The following is a 17,706-nucleotide window of genomic DNA, read 5'->3' as shown; positions in this document are numbered from 1 at the left end:
TAAATAAATCTATAGAGGCAAAGTTTGTGATGATATAGGGAGTACCTAATCTCTGGAACTACTAAACCGATTTTGAAAAATCTTATATCACTAAAAAGCCACGTTATTTGTGAGTGTCATACACTATATTTTATCTCCGTATTTTCACCAAAATGGAAACTACTCGCAACTCGAGTGAAACCCCGGGACGTCGGCTAGTAATATTAAATAGGTAAATTTTGTGGTGTTGTAGGGGGTTATCTCTGCATCTACTAAACCGATTTTTAAAATTCTGGTACAACTAGAAATCCACGTTATTTGTGAGTGTCATTGGCTATATTTTATTCCGGTACTCTCACGGGAACGGGAACTACGCGAGTGAAACTGCGGGGCGTCCGCTAGTATCTGTTATGTATGTATTGATTATTTTTTTTGATTAATTATTATTAGAAAATGTCACGGCTGTGGAAAAGGTAATAGACTTCATCAGCAATAAAAAGTTACAGTTGTTACAGCTTTGTTACAACTCATAAAATACCTAATTAAAATGTTGTCGAGTTGTTTTCTTGGGTATGTTTTTGTTCTGCCGATTATTCATACAGTGATATGTTACGGTATAAAAAATGAAAGTAGTGAACTGAATATCACGACTACGCCGACTACGCCCGAATGTAAGTACTATCAAGTATCTTGATATTCAGATTCTGTAGGCCTATCGCGCGACCCACGACATACCTAGCTCGGAGGGGCGTAGCTGCCTTCTATAGAAGCCCCTTACATATAAAACAAATATTAGTAAAAGTAACCCACAATCTCACTGAATCACCACTGGCCTTTCCCGAAAAAAAAAAGAAACATAAGAAAACTGCCTGCGCAGGTATAGTTTCTCTTCAGAAATGACTAATGTCAAAAAAGCGTGCGCTAAATATGTAGTTGGAAACATTCTATATAGTTGTCACTGACATATTTAATTTAAGCAAGCATTTTTTTTTCTTTTGTGAGAAAATTTTACCCTTCATTCGGGCCCCCAATTTATTTTGATACAGGACCCCTCCAAGACAAAATGACAAATGCGCGGCCAAACCGGAAAAAATAATATAGTTTTTGTACTATCGCAACGAAAGAGACAGCGATATTTTAGATTCCAATTGTATTTGGTCGATTGACATTTGTCTTTCTCTCGTCTGGAATAGTCGTGGTGCGCATCTTAGAACTTCTAGAAGCAAAACGTTTTGTTTCGTGTGAATATCAAGCACACGATGATGATGAGCCACCGATCGCGGCGTCTCGCTGTTCTGTGCTAGAAGAGAGAAGAAGGATCAAGATCGTAACACAAAGGATGATGGGCAACTTAGTATGGAACTTGGGCCCAGCACCAATCAAAATCCTAATAAAGTTATAGAATCTAAGTGTGCTATTAATTGAATAAAAGGCCAAAGATTTTTCATATACCGCGGGAATCATAAAATATTGCGGGATAAACAGTAATCGTTTGCCCCAATTTCATCAAAATCGGTTCAGTGGTTTAGCCTTGAAAAGGTTACAGACAGACAGTCTTACTTTTGTATTTATAACATTAACATAGAAATATGGATAATAAAAAGTGCGACTGATACTATAGGGCCTACGGCGTTTAAGACTACAAATCCGCCACTTTAAATCCCCGCCGCACTTATTATGCTCACCAACCCGCATGGGAGCAGCGGGGTGCCTCCACATCCCCTCTCCTATAATGAGGGAGACCTGATGAACCTGACCTAGTGGGCCGTTAAAATAGGTTAAAATAGATGATGATAATGATAATGACAAGGAATAGTCTAACCAACAACAAAGTCATCCCAAAAGGGTTCCGTCATTAACCGACTTCAAGAAGGAGGACGTTCTCAAGATGACCGGTATTTGTTTTTATGTATGTACATCGATTGCTCGAAGATGCCATAACCGATTTTAAATTAATTTTTTTTCCTTTGACGAACCGAACGTCGAGAAATTAAAATTTTATCTTTTGTTTCAGCATTTCACTTCATTAAGCTAGATACTACAGTAACTTGTAAATTCCAACCAAACGGTTACGATTGTCACGGCACCGGACAGTTTCGACCAAAGTAAGTACCTACCCAGCAAATCCTAAGTCCTAGGTAATAAATAAACAGGTTCATGATTATGAATTGCGTATGATTCTGATAAAACGTGAGTTGTGTCGAAACATTCATAATAATATATTCCCCTAACTGACACTTGCGAATTCATTGGCGTTTAATTCGATTTTCAAAAAACCTGCGGGAGCTATGAATTTATCCGGTATAAATGTAGCCTCTATGTTGATCAATAACTCCTCTATCTTCCAGTGAAGATCTATTAAAATCGTCCCAGCCGTTCCAAAGATTAGCTCGGACAAACAGATAGACAAATAATAATTCAAAAAGATAACTTGAGGACACAGTTATCTTGAAATCAGTAAAACATTTAAATTAAATTTACATGTATTGTTTTTATAGGTTTAGGATTTTTACCACTTAAAATACAATACCTAAAAGTACATTGGTGCTACTGGTTAATGTAATTTATGCATATATTGAATACCTAATACATATACCTAAGTGAATTTATGCATATATTGAAATCTTATCTAGCTTTAAGATTGAAGGAAGACATTTAGTAATGTATTGTCGTCTAAATGCTATCATAATTCAAATTCCACAGTTGTCTACTTTACTTACCTGTCTGTCAAAAAGCATGTAGAAAGCACAGCACACAAAGCACTCAAGCTGTTATAAAACAATATACTTGTATAGGAATATCTAACTACTTTCATTCAAGTATTTTGTTGCATCATACCTCAGTCCAGTGCTTATATTTCTTCCAAGTTTTCTGTGAAATTAGTATTAGTGGTTGAAGTTGGTTGTGCTGGTGTTACAGTTGGTGGTTCCAGAAGCATTAGCTGAATCAAACTTTGTTCTCCTTCCTATAGCGCCTTGTTATGCAGTGACCTATTAAGCAAGTTGATTATGATAGCAAAATGATCTATTTACAGATACTTCTACGACCTACAGTTACAGGACTGCAAGTCTTACACTATCGGAAGCTGTCCGTTCAATCTGAACGCGTACAACACGTTGTCAGAGTGTCACAACACGTGTCGAGGTAAATATAATATATTGACAGGATATGGATTAGAATTTACACAGTATGGTGAAATACAATCAAACCAGAAAAATTAGGGGATCGGCTCATGCCAAATTTCAGCTTCCTAGTTCTAACAATCAGAGTTATCTTACTGACAACTTTATCTGATTAATTGACAACTTATTCCTTAGAATTCGTATGCAATTCGTGCTCCGAACCCATCTAGCAAAATTTGATGCAAATGTCATAGACATTAAAGTTTTGATTTGGATTGGCACACCCTGCTAACATCTTAACTTTATTCAGGGCTCACAACAGTTTTGTGTTAAGATTGAAGCCATCGGAGATCTAAAGATATCTTAGCGTTAACAAAACGCATGTCTTGGTAAAGTCCTAAGACAAATTAGTTGAAACACAAAAGATGAGTGTGCCAGATAATTTAATTCAAGGTTTCAATTCCATTAACAATTTATGGCAGGTGCACAGACTAATAGAGCTGGGTTGGGTGCAAGTAACAATTATGGGAGACCGATATAGTAAAATATTATAACAAGATGAAAATGATAATTACAAAGTGCTTGGAATGATTTTAGGAATCTAAAATGAGTGGTTACCTTTAGGTGAGTTCTGCATCCATGTGGCACTAAGTGGCGCTCAGCTATGACTGATCTCTTCCTTTATTAAAGTTTTATCTTAATGCCTTTCAAGTGACTCTCCCAGATCACAATAACTTGGTATGATGGGGAAAGCCACTGAAAAATCTTGCTATACTTGTGGCTAGGCAATAGGAACAGGAAGGCAATTGTTAATTGCATGAAATTAAATAAAACTTATTGCTAAAATAAGTAAGTCTATAAAATAAGTTATAATGGTGCTGAGAATCCTGAATTCAGTTTGAAAAACCAGTATCTCAGGATCCTCACTCTTTCTGCTTAGAATAAAACAATAATTTAACAATACAGGATTAATAGAATAACATGCAGTTAGATATATTGTGTGTGTGTGTGAATGTATGTGTTTGTGTGTACGCATTTGCGTATGTGTGCGTATGTGTATGCATGTGTTTATATGCGCATGTGAGTGTTCAACGTCATTCTAATAAACCTTTGTCCCAAATATTTTAATTTATCTCAACATACACTTAATGTGTTTGTTAAAGTTTTTTGTTTAAGATTTGATTTTGATTTTGAAATAACTATATACATAATAAATATATCTATTAGATTACTACACTTGTATTTCTAATTTTAATAATTTTTCAATTACTTCATAGTTTGAGTTATTAAATCAGCTTCATAATCTAAGTTTTAAGTCTGACAACTGTAAGTCACAGATTTAAGAATTCTATTTAATTTATTATACAGATAGGTTGATTGGTGAGAGAGACGAGACTTTTTTATATTGTCAAAAGTTAGACATAAGGTGCTCCTGGATAGGGGACTTTACTCATATCCTCATGATAGAGTACTTCAAATTATATATGAAGCTATAAGCCTTTCACTAGCTACAGCTCCAAAAGGCTAGCCTACAAATAAAATACAAATTAACTTTGTCAAAGCAGGCTACTTTATCTATCTCTTCTATAACTTCAATAATCTAATATATCTATCTATATTAGAAGTAAACCCTATTCAATCCTAGATTCTGCACTTGGTTGGACTTTATTAATGGATACATATGAAAAACATTATAAAATCCCTATTTTGAGATCTAGACCAGTCATTTCCTTTTTTCAAAGCAAACTAAACATAGAGTACTTGTGAGCTTACTATGCTGTGGGAGACTAACATTCCGAAGGGCCACAGTATAAAAGTGAAAAAATATTATGACCTAACAAATGAAGTAACTAAAAATGGCTTGTGGTCAGTTTGTACGCTGTAGAAGTAGGTGCGAGATTACCAGCAAATTCTTTCTATAACTTGCTTAAAGACCTTGGCCTTACTAGAACGAACTATATTAGAAAGAGTATCCAATGCTGCTCTAGTAGAATTTTACCAAATTTGGCTAGGAGAGAACAACACGAGAGGAGAAGGGCAGTGTTAGTTAACTGTAAAGGACGTCCTTAACCCTTCACCATCGGTCACAAGCCTGGGGATCTGCTCAGAGTTCTTCTCTATGCCACCTGATGGACCTGGCTGCACAGTGAATCCATGGAATGCCAAAATATTTTGTCTTATTTTGTCTTTTGGTCTATTACTGTTTAAATGGCATTTACAACTTAGCAGTTATAGTTTTCCTTCTAACTTCATTATATATCCTAATTCTGTGAATTTTTCACGTATCCCTAAACAATCGTTTAGCTGGTAGATGGGGGTGGCACTTGATGGTTTTAAAACCTTAATATTTTACTAATGGATCCCTGAATCGAAAAATAGTGGTAGAAGACCCCTTATATCTTTAAAGACGTATCATATAAAGACCCCATACTATGAGATGTTAAAGAAATCATCATTACATGCAGGGGCGGTACCTCAAAAAAAAATTATAGATTTTATTTTACGCTTGTTCACTTTTGTAATGTAAGTTTAACACATTTACTCTTACTTTACAGCTTTCTAGTAGCAATAGCAATAGTTCCTGCGCTAAATCACGGACAGACAGAACCAAAAAGGTGTAGATGATTTTAATTTTTCAAAAACAAAATTACTCAAATTAACCGTAAACGTCGATCAATAATGATCAAAGAATTCAAATATATTCTTTGTTCAAAACATTAACAACACAGACGACAAATGAAGATTAACAAGCCAAAGAGTAAATTAACAAACAAGGCCAAGAACAACACAGCTACAGATACGTATTATCGCTGGACATACATAAAAAAAAAACATGCATACAGCCGAACGTAGAACCTCCTCCTTTTTGGAAGTCGGCTAAAAACAAAGTAGAACAAGATTAATTGTCAGTTTGCACAGCTTAACTACAATCCATTATGGTCTTTGCTACAACTACAGATTACTATAAATTAGTAAAAAAGAGAAGTTAAGGCTTGTTCGGACTTCGGACTACTTTAGCAGTTTAGTCGAGTAGCTGTAAAACGTGTCCGAACACCAAAACGTGTACACTACACTACACTTTAGTCGAGTAGGTTAGTAAATAGTTTAGTTAAGTCAATCCATTTTAATCTATTTTAAAACGGGCGAGTAGCGCCTCCCACCATGCGTCACGCTTACTGGTTCACTTCACCGGCTAAACAAGTCCGAACCTGGCGAATTAGTCGAGTTCATTAGTTGCTCCTAAAATCACAAAATGACGTAACGCTGTACGCGTACCCGTAGCTTCTTTCTAATAATGTGATTAGCTTAATCAGTTTATTCACAATATTGCGTTGAAAGTTGTTCATCTTGCAAACCACCACTCACTTGTAAACTGAAAACGAACAGTAATCTAACAAAAATGCGAACGATTTTTGGGCAGTAGGCAGTAGCAGCAGCAGCAGTCCTTTAGTACGCTCGCTACTCGACTAAAATGCTAAAGTAGTCTGACTTAGGCTTTATGAGGCGCAATCATATTTGTCTGACGAGTCGTGTCATGACCTTCGACCATAGTTGTAATCTTAGGTGTCAAAGGTTGTAATAGTCAAAGATCACCTTTGACTATTTAGAACTATGGTCGCAGGTCACGTCACGACGCATCAGAATTCAGAATAGAATCTGTAGACGATATAATACATTTTTTAGGGCAACTTTTACACATATTAAGTATGTGTTGTGACATGTCGTGATGACTTGTGATGAGTCGTTTACAAATTAAATAATACCGAGTCTGTTCTGATGCGTCACGAAACGACAGGTCAGACCATAGATATTAGATACTTATCTATGGGTGAAACAAATATAATTCCGCCTTTAGTTACATAAAGACCAAGGGGCCAAAACTTCAGTACAAAGACTAACTTCAGTACAGGACATAGGAGGTTATGCATGTGTCCGCAACTAACTTGCGGAAATAAATTACTAGGTATCAGAGTTAGAAAAATGTTCCGAATATTATTATTAGAGGAGAGACGTAGGTACTTACTAAAACACGTACTGAGTATTAATTATTTTTATTTTTAGTTATTAGTTCAAAGACACATACTCGTACGAGTACTCCTAAATACATTGAGTATTTAGGCCAGCGATTTTACATCATATCAGACAGTAAGCGTACATTAGTTTCAACTAAGTTCTACATAGTCATTTGGATATAGTTTTAATAATCCTGAGTTCGATCCCGGGTAACACTAGAAAAATATTTTTGTGTTTATTTTGTTTTTCTCAATTGGTTTTTTCAAATATTTAAAAAGTATGAAGTGTTTTATTAAACATCGATGAAAAAAAAGTAATTTAAAATCAAAAATCACCAATTATTGCTGACTTTAATTAAAAATATTTCATATGCGGAAATAATGTCGCTGCTATTTCAACGTTTTCGTGTATGTTTAAACTTTAAAGATTAACTTCTTCTCCTTGTAGTAGGTTCATGTCATAGTCTTTTGCCAATACAAGTAAAAAGAAAGTGTGAATACAAATATTTAATCATATTATAATCATCAAGAAATCTCGAGTAGGTACTGCTTGATGTACAAACATGAAATTTGGCAGGGAGGTAGTTTATAATTAGTAGGTATCCGCTAAGAACGGATTTTGAGATAGGGCCGGATTAAAGAGGTCTAAAGACTTTCATACAAAATTGACCTCTTTAATTCAGTCTTATCCTAACTAAAGACTGCCAAATTTTATCTTTGTACGTCAAACGGTTTTAGTGATTTCGTGAGAATGACATTTCGCATTTTAATATTAGGAAGACTATCCGACGTACCTAACATTTTTTCTACGTTTTCGCCACAACTTTGATCGGTGCTTTGCTTTTATTTGTCGTAGCGTGATGTAAATTTATTTCAGTGTTCGATTGCATATTTATCGAGGAAGGCTATTATTATTTACTAGCGGACGCCCGCGACTTCGTCCGCGTGAAATTTAGTTTTTCACAAATCCCACGGGAACCGTATGGGGATGTCCGGGATGAAAAGTAGCCTATGTGTTTCATACAAACTTTCATCCCCTATTTTATCCCCTTGGGAGTAGAATTGATCAAAATCCTTTCTTAGCGGTTGCGTACGTCATAAAATCTATAGGTACATGCCAAATTTCAGCCCGATCCTTCTAGTGGTTTGGGCTGTGCCACAGTAAAGATACTGTGACTGTGCGTTGATAGATCACTATGTCAGTCAGTCAGTCAGTCACCTTTGAGTTTTATATGTTTAGATTATAAGTGGTACAGTTTGTGTGGTTATAGGGGGTAATCTCTGGATCTACAAAACCGATTTTGAAATTTTTTTCACCGATAGAAAGCTACGTTATTTGCGAGTGTCATAGGCTGTTTTTACTCTGTGTTCCTACGGGAACAGGAACTACGTGGGTGAAACCGCGGGGCGTCTTTTAGCGGCATTATTGCGTCTTTTAGAAATTTTGTATTATCTCCGAAACTATATGACTAATTAACATACTTTAAAAGGCAAATCTTATCGCTATAATATCCTCTTGATTATAAAGTAATTTATTTTGATAAGATAATATATAAATAAATAAGATAAGATATATTATAACAATTCATATTACCAAACGGCAGACGTTTTATGATAGAGGACCATGATGGACAATGTGGCTTTCTATTGGTAATAGAATTTTTAAATTCGTTATTGTAGATCCAGAGATTACCTCCTACAACCACAAACCCAAACATACAAACTTTACCTCTTTACAATAATAATAAGTAAGAGATGAGGTAGCACTGTAGAAGATAAGCGCTCTTAAGTTCAGCGGTCCACTAAATCTTGTGGATCACATGGAATTTCTAAAACACACAACTCTGCTGGAAGTGGACAAATCTAAGTTCTACGCGCTCTACGTGCTTCAAGAGTGTTGCATTACAGATTAGTAAGGATTTCGCGAAAAGAGCAAAATGAGTTTAATATTCAATTTTACCATAAATACATTTTGAGCCAAATCCTTCGAGCTGTCTATCCAAGCATGCCTGAAGGATTAGTGAAGACTGCATCTGCCGCGGTTCTGATGAGGATTACGTCCCATTTTAGTATTGGAAATTTTAATCTATGTTCAGATGGATATTTGTTATTGAGCTTGGATATTGCTCCAATAATCTGTAATCTGAAGTAATGTCTACAGTTCTCCTACATAGTTGCATGTTCCCGTGGGAATACAAGGATAAAATATAGCCTATGTCCATCAGAGATAACGTGCACGTAGGATTCTAATGGTGTAAGAAGTTTTCAAATTCTTTCGTCCGTCCTATTCAATAGAAACAATCAAATCTTTTCTTTTTAAAATATTAGTATACTTAAATATTTGTTTTTATTTTTAACTAAAATACGGTGAATACTGAATACATACTTATTTACAATAACATTAGATTACTATTGTTGTGCTTTAATTTTACTATTGATACAAGTTGGGAGAAGTCGAGTTTACCAAAACTTGCTACTAACCAGATGTTTTTTTTTTACTGTAGCTTAATTAAGTTATACAACTTAACAGCGACAATATCCTATAAATTGCGTGGTTATCTCGTTCCGACGCTCAGAAATTTTCATTTCCTGGCAACAAAGTTAGCTACCAGAACCAAGAATTTTCGTAAATAAAAAAGTTGAAAGTCTTATAAAGATAAAGCTACACGCGGAAAATTAACTTGATAGTAATCGTTCCACGAATCCTGGGCTATACGAGCGTTTTTCAGATAGCATGGGTTCGGTGACAGTTGCCCTAAGACGTTCACATTAAGTACTATTATCGTGAATCGCAGCAAACTTTCAAGAGTGAAACGAACTGTCACCGTGCCCATGCTATTTGAAAAACACTTTAGCTAGCATAACTGCATTGTACTCTATGACTGCATCGCAACAGGTTCTTGAAGAGTACAAAAAGGGATTGTTTCAAAGTTCACTAAAACGCCATCTACTAGTTGTTCAAAATAACAAACACTGCTACACTATGCTTGTAGATGGCAGCACGCATTACAAACGAGCGTAAACGTTAGGAAGTTTTAATTTTAAAAAAATACAACCGAAATCAAAACCTAATAACGTACCCACTAAACTAAAAAGCGGAAAATAACATCCCAATATTATTATGTTTTACCTGCTGATTAGTTTGAAGACGGTGCAAAGCCGGTGGCGTATTGTACCTAATAGGACTTTTCTGAAAGGACCACATGAAAGAGCACTATCTGAAATACCTAAAAATTTTCAATATTCATGGCTTGAATTAATACATCATCGACTTAGGACCGTCACCGGTCAACTTAAGAAACTTCCCCCTTTTTGAAGTCGGTTAAAAAGTATAGTTTTTATTGTAATAAATAAATAATAAATAATTTTTTGCAGACTATGGCACACATCCGGCGCCAACAGACCTTAAGCCCAGAATATTTTGCCGGTTCCAACAAGATTTCGGACATTGCAACGGATATAATCCAAGGTTCATATTATAGGTGTTATAATTTTCTATGAATACTATAGTAAGCTTCCATAGAAAATTATAGCACCATGATTCCGAGATATTATAGTGAGGCATGACCTGTACCTACATTTGCTTAGAGTTCAGGCTCAGGTCTGACGGTATGCATTGTAAGATGTTTTCCTTGCATACCCTGCGAATTGATGTCCCATTTGGTTTTTCAATTTGCCTTAAACGCTACATGGTAAAGAAATAGCCCCATGGTAAAGAGGCCGGACTCATCAGTGGTCGTCGGTTCGATCCCCGCTCGCTGGATTACTGACGTACTATCTACTCTTAACATAGTCATTCCCGACTAGGAATAGGTCTATCTATTATTTAAAAATATGGCAAATATAAAAAAATAACTGTTAATTTAGAATGTTTCGTCTCGTCGGTACCGTGGTTAGCCTATGTGGTTACAGAACTGACTTATTTTATTACTGACTGAGTTATTTTATCTTGTAAGAAATTTTCACTGAAATTCTCAGCTCGAACTTGGAAAGTAGGTGGTACTACATTCCCGTGCCTCGGAGAGCACGCTAAGTGGTCGGTCCTGAGGCCTGTAACCTAATAGCACGCCGATTCTCTTTCTACGATCGCAAACGCTTCGAAAATTAAATAATGTAATGAAATGATATTCGGTGTCTATAGGTCACGTAATCAACTTGTTCAGTAATACAACTATCTAGGTTAAATGATATAGCTAGGTAGGAATAACTTCGGCACGGAGGCTGACAGAAGAATTCAGATTAGTTTGACAATATTTGGGAAATTGCGTCGGGTCTTCAAATCGTTTGTCGGAAGACAAAAGTCTTTAATGCGTGTCTTGCCTGTGATGACGTATGGAGCGGAAACGTGAACATTGGTTGGCCTTATCCATAAAAAAGTCGCGAGTTATGGAGAGTGCTATGTAAGAAGTCGCTCTGAAGGACAAAATCCGGAAGGAGCAAATCTGTAGGAGAACGAAAATAATCGATGTAGCCCACAGGAATAGCAAACTGAAGTGGTGGGCGGGCCATATTTGTCGCAGAACAGATGGCCGCTGGGGCAGACGTGTTCTGGTGTAGAGACCACGTACCAGCAAACCCAGTGTAGGACACCCTCCAGGTAGATGGTCCGACGACAACAAGGTAGTGAGAAGTGGCTGGATGAGGAAGGCGGAGGAACGTGTGTGATGGCGCACTCTCGGAATGGCGTATATCCAGCAGTGGATGGATACAGGCTGATCGTAGTCATCAAGTTATCGATCTTATCTGTTATTCCCATACATTTTTTTACATTTCGAAGCGTTAGCGTTTGTAGAAAGAGATTCGACGTGCCACATGGCTACAGTGTCTGGTGATTATAACTAATTATTATCTGATAGTTTAATAATTTAACCTTATCATTATCATTAGGGAGGCTTATCATTAGGGAAGCCTGACCCTCTAGTGGCCGTTAAAATAGGCTGTGTGTGATGCTGTGTGGTGATGATGATGAAACTGTTGCAGGTGGTATTTTGACATGACGTCACGTAGGTGCAGGGGTTTCTCGTACAGCGGTTGCGGCGGTAATCTCAACAGGTTCGACACACAGCAGGACTGTGTCAGTGTTTGTACCGGCGCTACGGAGCATAAGTTAGACCTTAATTGACTTGTACTAATGTAGATTGTACTAATATAAAAAAGTACAATAATGAATAATATAATTCTACAATAAATATTTATTATTTTAGAATTAAGTTTTTGTAAATTTAAGTTAGTTTTTAAGTTCTTTATCCTTTTTAATTGTTTTTATTATATTATTTTGTATTTGTGATTTGGGAATAAACGGCTTATTATTATTATAATATGTATTTGGTTAATAAACACAATTTATACGCAATATTCAATAATCAAATAGTGCTTTATTTAAGCCATATTTTTCTAAATATTACCCTTCCTCTCCTATAAGGTTATATAGCACATTTCAATATATTAACATAATATAATTACAATATATTAATTTTATGTTCAATATTATAAGTATAAAGTACTTTATAGTTATAACCTTTTTGACAGCACGAGCAACAAAGTCCAAAGTCGCAACAAAATCCGACAACAAAAGTTGTCGGGATGTTTTTAAAATAATGAAGGTTATAAAATATAGAAACAAGTCCAGTGACAGTCCGTGAGCTCGCTGAATCTGGGCTCGTTGAATATTCAAACCTGTAGAGACTTTGGTTTTGCCGACTTATAAATATAAAAATTTTATAAAAACCTTCAGAACAATACGGAACATCTCCATGTCATGAAGAAAACAAAGTTTATTTCATAATTTAGTGTACTCGTACAGTGTTACCGACTTATATATTGCGACAAATCGCCTGTCAAAATTTAACAAGCAATTGCTACTATAAACTTAATTCCTACTATATATTTTATTGCTAACGCCTTGTAATGAAAATAACATTACAAGGCGTTTTGGAAAACTGTTTGAGTTGTAATTAATCGTCCGTTTTTTGGAATTTACTCTTTATTCAAACCGATCAGTAGATTGCTCATCGCATCAGGTATAAACGATGTTATTTTTCGCTTTTTAGTGCATACCTACTAGCAAACGCCAGTTTGCTCGCCCGCGTATTAATCTCTGAACTTTAAACATTTTCGACACTCCTAACAATAGGTATCAACACAATATTTCAACCAATTTATACGAATCCTTGACAAATTTTATAGTTTAAACTATCCTCATGCACCAACTTTTCTATTGGTGAAATCCGCTTAGACACAGAGCAACAGACAAATGTTGCGAAATAATATGTATACTTAGCTATAATCAAGTCATTTTTGAAGTCGGTTGAGTTTTAATAATTATTTTAATTTTGTGTTGGGAGATTAGGTGTGTTATACCTACAAAATATGATCAACGATATTGACAGAGTTTCGTAATGAGATTCATAAAGTGTTTACTGTTTAAAATGGGTTTACTTTCCCTTCGGCTCTGTCCCATCGATATTCACCCTTCAGCGATAATGTAGTCTGCCGAGTTCAGTGGCGATGATACCATTACCGACGTCACTAAAGTGTTTTTGATATAGCATGGGTACGGTGACAGTTGCCTTATGACGTTCATAATACGTACTATAATCGTAAATCGCGGCAAACTTTTAAGAGTGAAACGAGCTGTCACCGTACCCATGCTATCTGAAAAACACTTTATGGGTAAATAGCAATTCCCTCACTACGAGATTAAAATATAACTTACACTAAAAATATGGATGTGACTTTGTTTTGTTACTTTTTTACGCCTTAAGCACTTAACCCATTAGACTAATCACCATCATCATTCTCAACACATATTCGGCTCACTGCTGAGCTCAAGTCTCCTCTCCGAATGAGAGGGGTTAGGCCAATAGTCCACCACGCTGGCCCAATGCGGATTGGCAGACTCACATACTCAGAGAATTAAGAAAATTCTCTGGTATGCAGGTTTCCTCACGATGTTTTTCCGTCACCGTTTGAGACTCGTGATATTTAATTTCTTAAAATGCACACAACTGAAAAGTTGGAGGTGCATGCCCGGGACCAGATTCGAACCCATACTCTCCGAAATCGGAGGCAGAGGTCGTATCCACTGGGCCATCACGGCTCTAAACTAATATTTTCACTAATTGAAAGCTACATTACTAGCGGGTAGGATACGCGCGGCTCAGACGGCTCAGGATTGTGGAGTTCAAAAGGCCCTTTATAAGGCCTGTGTCCTGCGGTTGACTACTTATTCCGGCCACCCAGGAGCTATGTTCCAGTCTGAAGGGCATGGTTGCTGCCTGCCGATGTATCAACAGGCATACGAGGCTCATGTGAGGAACACCTGCGCCTTAGGTTATTGGACACAGGGAGGCATTTTGTCGACGTGACGTGTCGTGACGAGTTCCTTGTATGCCCTGCAAAGTGTTGCTCTGTCTAGATTACGTTTAAGGTGTGATTTTAGAAATGTACACGTTAACTATTCTTACAATTTTCTGATCTGTTGGTTGAGTATTTCTGAAGTTATTTTTTTTTGGTTGCCTAAGAGTAAGCATCTACCAAAATTGAGGGCTCATACTTGGTGAAGGTACCTACTTAACAGCAGGTGAGTAAATCCTAAAATTTCCACTTTTCAGCTCCTACGTGAATACTACAGGGTAAACGTCTGGTTTATGTAACTGTAATTAAAACCTTCTCATTAAAGTTGATTTTTAAAAATACATTTATTTTGTATACCGTAGTGCAATTATAATTTTCTGTTTTTCATGTTTCATAAACATGAATAGCATAGTTTTAATGGTTATTTAAAGTTTAATGCTGTACTTGTTGACCTGATTTTCATAATGAGTGATACTGAGATGTTTTTACCCGACTGCGTAAGAAGGACGGTTATGTTTTTCGAGCGTATGTATGTGTGTACCTACGTGTGTATGTATGTCCATTTCTTTGGCACGCCCTACAGCCCATACGGCTAGACAAATTTTGACATATGTGGTGTTATTGAGGTCGTGACAGTTGTGGTAGTGACATAGGCTATATAAATTTTCAAAATGGCGGCCGTAACTGAAAAAAGTGGGGGGTTAGGTTTGTTTTTTTCTAACCCTAACAATACTGGTATCAAATGAAAGGTCGTGAAAAGACCATTACAGAATATATGTTATTTATACTATATAAAACAGAATTTTATAGTGTTAAAGTTTATTAGTACTAGAAAGTTGTAATTTAGCATGAGTATGTAAATAGGATACGCCGATAAAGTTATAAAATAAAATTTTGAAAACTATATTTTTAGGGTATCTCCCCTACATGTAAAGTAGGGATGACTTTTTTTACTCTTGTAACCCTGAGTGTGGGGCGTCATTGAGTAGGTCTTAAAATAAGAATGTGTTAATACCATTTTTCTTTTTTGAACTGTTTTTGAAATCGCTAAATTAGAAATAGACCTCTTGCATGGACCTCCAAGCACAACGGTCTCGAGCCGACAGTATCCAGTGGCTCCCTGCAACCCGCTTGATATGATGATATCAACTGGCTGGATTTTATAAATGGCACATTCCGGAAATTCAGTTCTGCAAATGACCAACCTGCATGCCCAGCGTGATCATTAGTAGTGTATAATTGGGGGTTCTGTATCAAAAACCGTGGGGATACTGGATCCCCAATTTTACACTGGCGAGATTGATATAGGATTCTTTTTAGAACTTCTTAGCATAATTATTACTTTTCACAACTTCTTAACATAAATTTATTTTTATTTTTTTACTGATTGTATTTGCACATTAGCCTGACTGTCAAGCATATATATTAATGTGTTTTCAATTTAATTAATGAATTAAAAGGCAATGTATTATGAAAATAAAACAAGCTTATTTAATCAACTAAAACTTTATTGTTTACACACCAATTTTTTAATGAGCAATAACCTATTCATAAAGTCAATACACCCACGATACTAAAATGAAAAAAAAAATATACTTTTTATCTCGGTAAAAACCATAGTTCCCGCGGGACTTGGGAAAATCTAAATTTTACTCTGACAAAGTCGAGTGTCCGCTAGTTATAGCTAAAATTCAAAATTTTGCTTTGCAATGCAAAGTGGAAGTACGCTCGGCGTCTGCCAGACAAATACAGAATAATGAAATGAAATAATAACGTCTGTTGTGGATGTTATGCGATATTCTACTGCATTCTATAGGATAATATCAAGAGTTTTACAAAGGTCTCAAGAGCAAAGTTTGATATGAACTGGTCGCCTAGTATGCGACCAAACACAGCTCGTGAAGAGAAATACACAACATTTCGACCAACGGCGGCGGAGTAGTCCTATCTCTTTAACCCCAACGCAAAGAAAGAGATAGCGATGCTTCTAGTCGCGCAGCTTTTGGCTGACATTTGTCAATTTATCTTCACGAATACCTTGTGTAAAGCTGTGACATCGTTGGTCTCCATGGAACCTTCGTTGTTTAGTGACCTTTTATTTTTGGCATCCCATAGAAATAAAGTGCAAATTCTAATAAAACTTGTTATAGCTTGGCAAGTTCGTATATGACACTCCCATGATCGTGCGGGGAAGTGAGGTGCGTCAGTCGTGGGTTTTTCATTCATCGCTACATGCCCCCCGGCCCGCGCGGACCATCGGGAGTGTTACGGACGAATTTGCCAAGCTATATAAGCGAATATTAATAGCGGAATTGCACCCCAGGGCAATCTTACGTCTGTACTAATATTATAAAGAGGTAAAGTATGGGTCTTGAGAGTCGTGATAGCCCATTGGATATGACCTCTGCCTCCGATTCCGGAGGGTGTGGGTTCGAATCCGGTCCGGGGCATGCACCTCCAACTTTTCAGTTGTGTGCATTTTAAGAAATAAATATCACGTGTCTCAAACGGTGAAGCAAAACATCGTGAGGAAACCTACACACCAGAGAATTTTCTTAATTCTCTGCGTGTGTGAAGAGGTCTCAGAGTCTCATTATGAAAGGAGACTCGAGCTCAGCAGTGAGTCGAATATGGGTTGATAACGATGATTTATGACTAGCCGACCGCGGATCGTTGGCAAGTATATTTATTGTAAATGCAAAAGTAGTATTATTTATCACATTTTATGTGTGATAATAATATTACTTTTATGGGCAAGAGACAAACTATTGGTCGTTTTTTTTTTGTAATCTCGGTAGCTTTAACCCTCGGAAGTTAATGGTTGTACGCTAATTAGGAAGTATCTTATCATGAATTCGCTCTACGCATAACCTATTTACTATCTCAAAGCTGATAATAACCCTTTCAAAGAATTTCAAAATAATTTTTACGTGACAAATGTGTTTGAAACTAAAAGTTTTTAAACTTGCCTCGTTCGTTCAGTGATTATTCTGTGCAGCAGCGGATCACAAAGATCTTGGTTCGAGCTCTTTATATTAGGTATTTCTTCTTTCTGATAACTCACTTCCCATAACTCTTTCATAGGGCTATTCTGTAATAACGTTTTTATAACTCGCTAGTGCGAGTTTCGAATTCACCTCTATCTTTCTCATTCTATAGTATAATGTGATAAAGAGAGAGATAGAGGTGAATTCAAAACTTGCACTAGCGAGAAAAAACGTTATTACAGAATAGCA

General features: G+C 36.4%; 2 protein-coding genes across 2 annotated transcripts in view; one reads left to right on the top strand and one right to left on the bottom strand.

The window, feature by feature from the left end:
- The window catches only part of LOC112049741 (PHD finger protein 7-like), a 36,102-nt gene extending 30,273 nt beyond the window's left edge, over positions 1-5,829 (bottom strand). The window contains exons 1-3 of the mRNA XM_052890617.1: positions 5,650-5,829; positions 3,720-3,882; positions 2,818-2,969 (exon numbers count right to left, since the gene is read on the bottom strand). The gene's annotated coding sequence lies outside the window, so the exon portion shown is untranslated. The remainder of the gene's footprint in view (positions 1-2,817; positions 2,970-3,719; positions 3,883-5,649) is intronic.
- On the top strand, positions 452-12,408 carry LOC112049739 (tissue factor pathway inhibitor-like). The gene is made up of 5 exons (XM_052890618.1): positions 452-650; positions 1,994-2,084; positions 3,014-3,123; positions 10,490-10,583; positions 12,095-12,408. Exons 1-5 carry the CDS (start codon positions 527-529, stop codon positions 12,234-12,236), a joined length of 561 nt encoding a protein of 186 aa, XP_052746578.1. The 5' UTR covers positions 452-526; the 3' UTR covers positions 12,237-12,408.
- Positions 12,409-17,706: the final 5,298 nt, after the last annotated feature.

Source organism: Bicyclus anynana, chromosome Z (genome assembly GCF_947172395.1).
Source record: "Bicyclus anynana chromosome Z, ilBicAnyn1.1, whole genome shotgun sequence".
Taxonomy (NCBI): domain Eukaryota; kingdom Metazoa; phylum Arthropoda; class Insecta; order Lepidoptera; family Nymphalidae; genus Bicyclus; species Bicyclus anynana.
The sequence above is the reverse complement of the archived record's forward strand: the minus strand, read 5'-3'. Positions and strand labels throughout refer to the sequence as shown.

What these genes read in the sequence shown, in the direction of transcription:
- LOC112049739 (XM_052890618.1), top strand. Translation starts at nt 527, where the DNA reads ATGTTGTCGAGTTGTTTTCTTGGGTATGTTTTTGTTCTGCCGATTATT. An exon ending in TACGCCGACTACGCCCGAAT is followed by an intron (nt 651 to 1,993) that starts GTAAGTACTATC and finishes CTTTTGTTTCAG; the next exon opens with CATTTCACTTCATTAAGCTA. An exon ending in TGCAACGGATATAATCCAAG is followed by an intron (nt 10,584 to 12,094) that starts GTTCATATTATA and finishes AAACTGTTGCAG; the next exon opens with GTGGTATTTTGACATGACGT.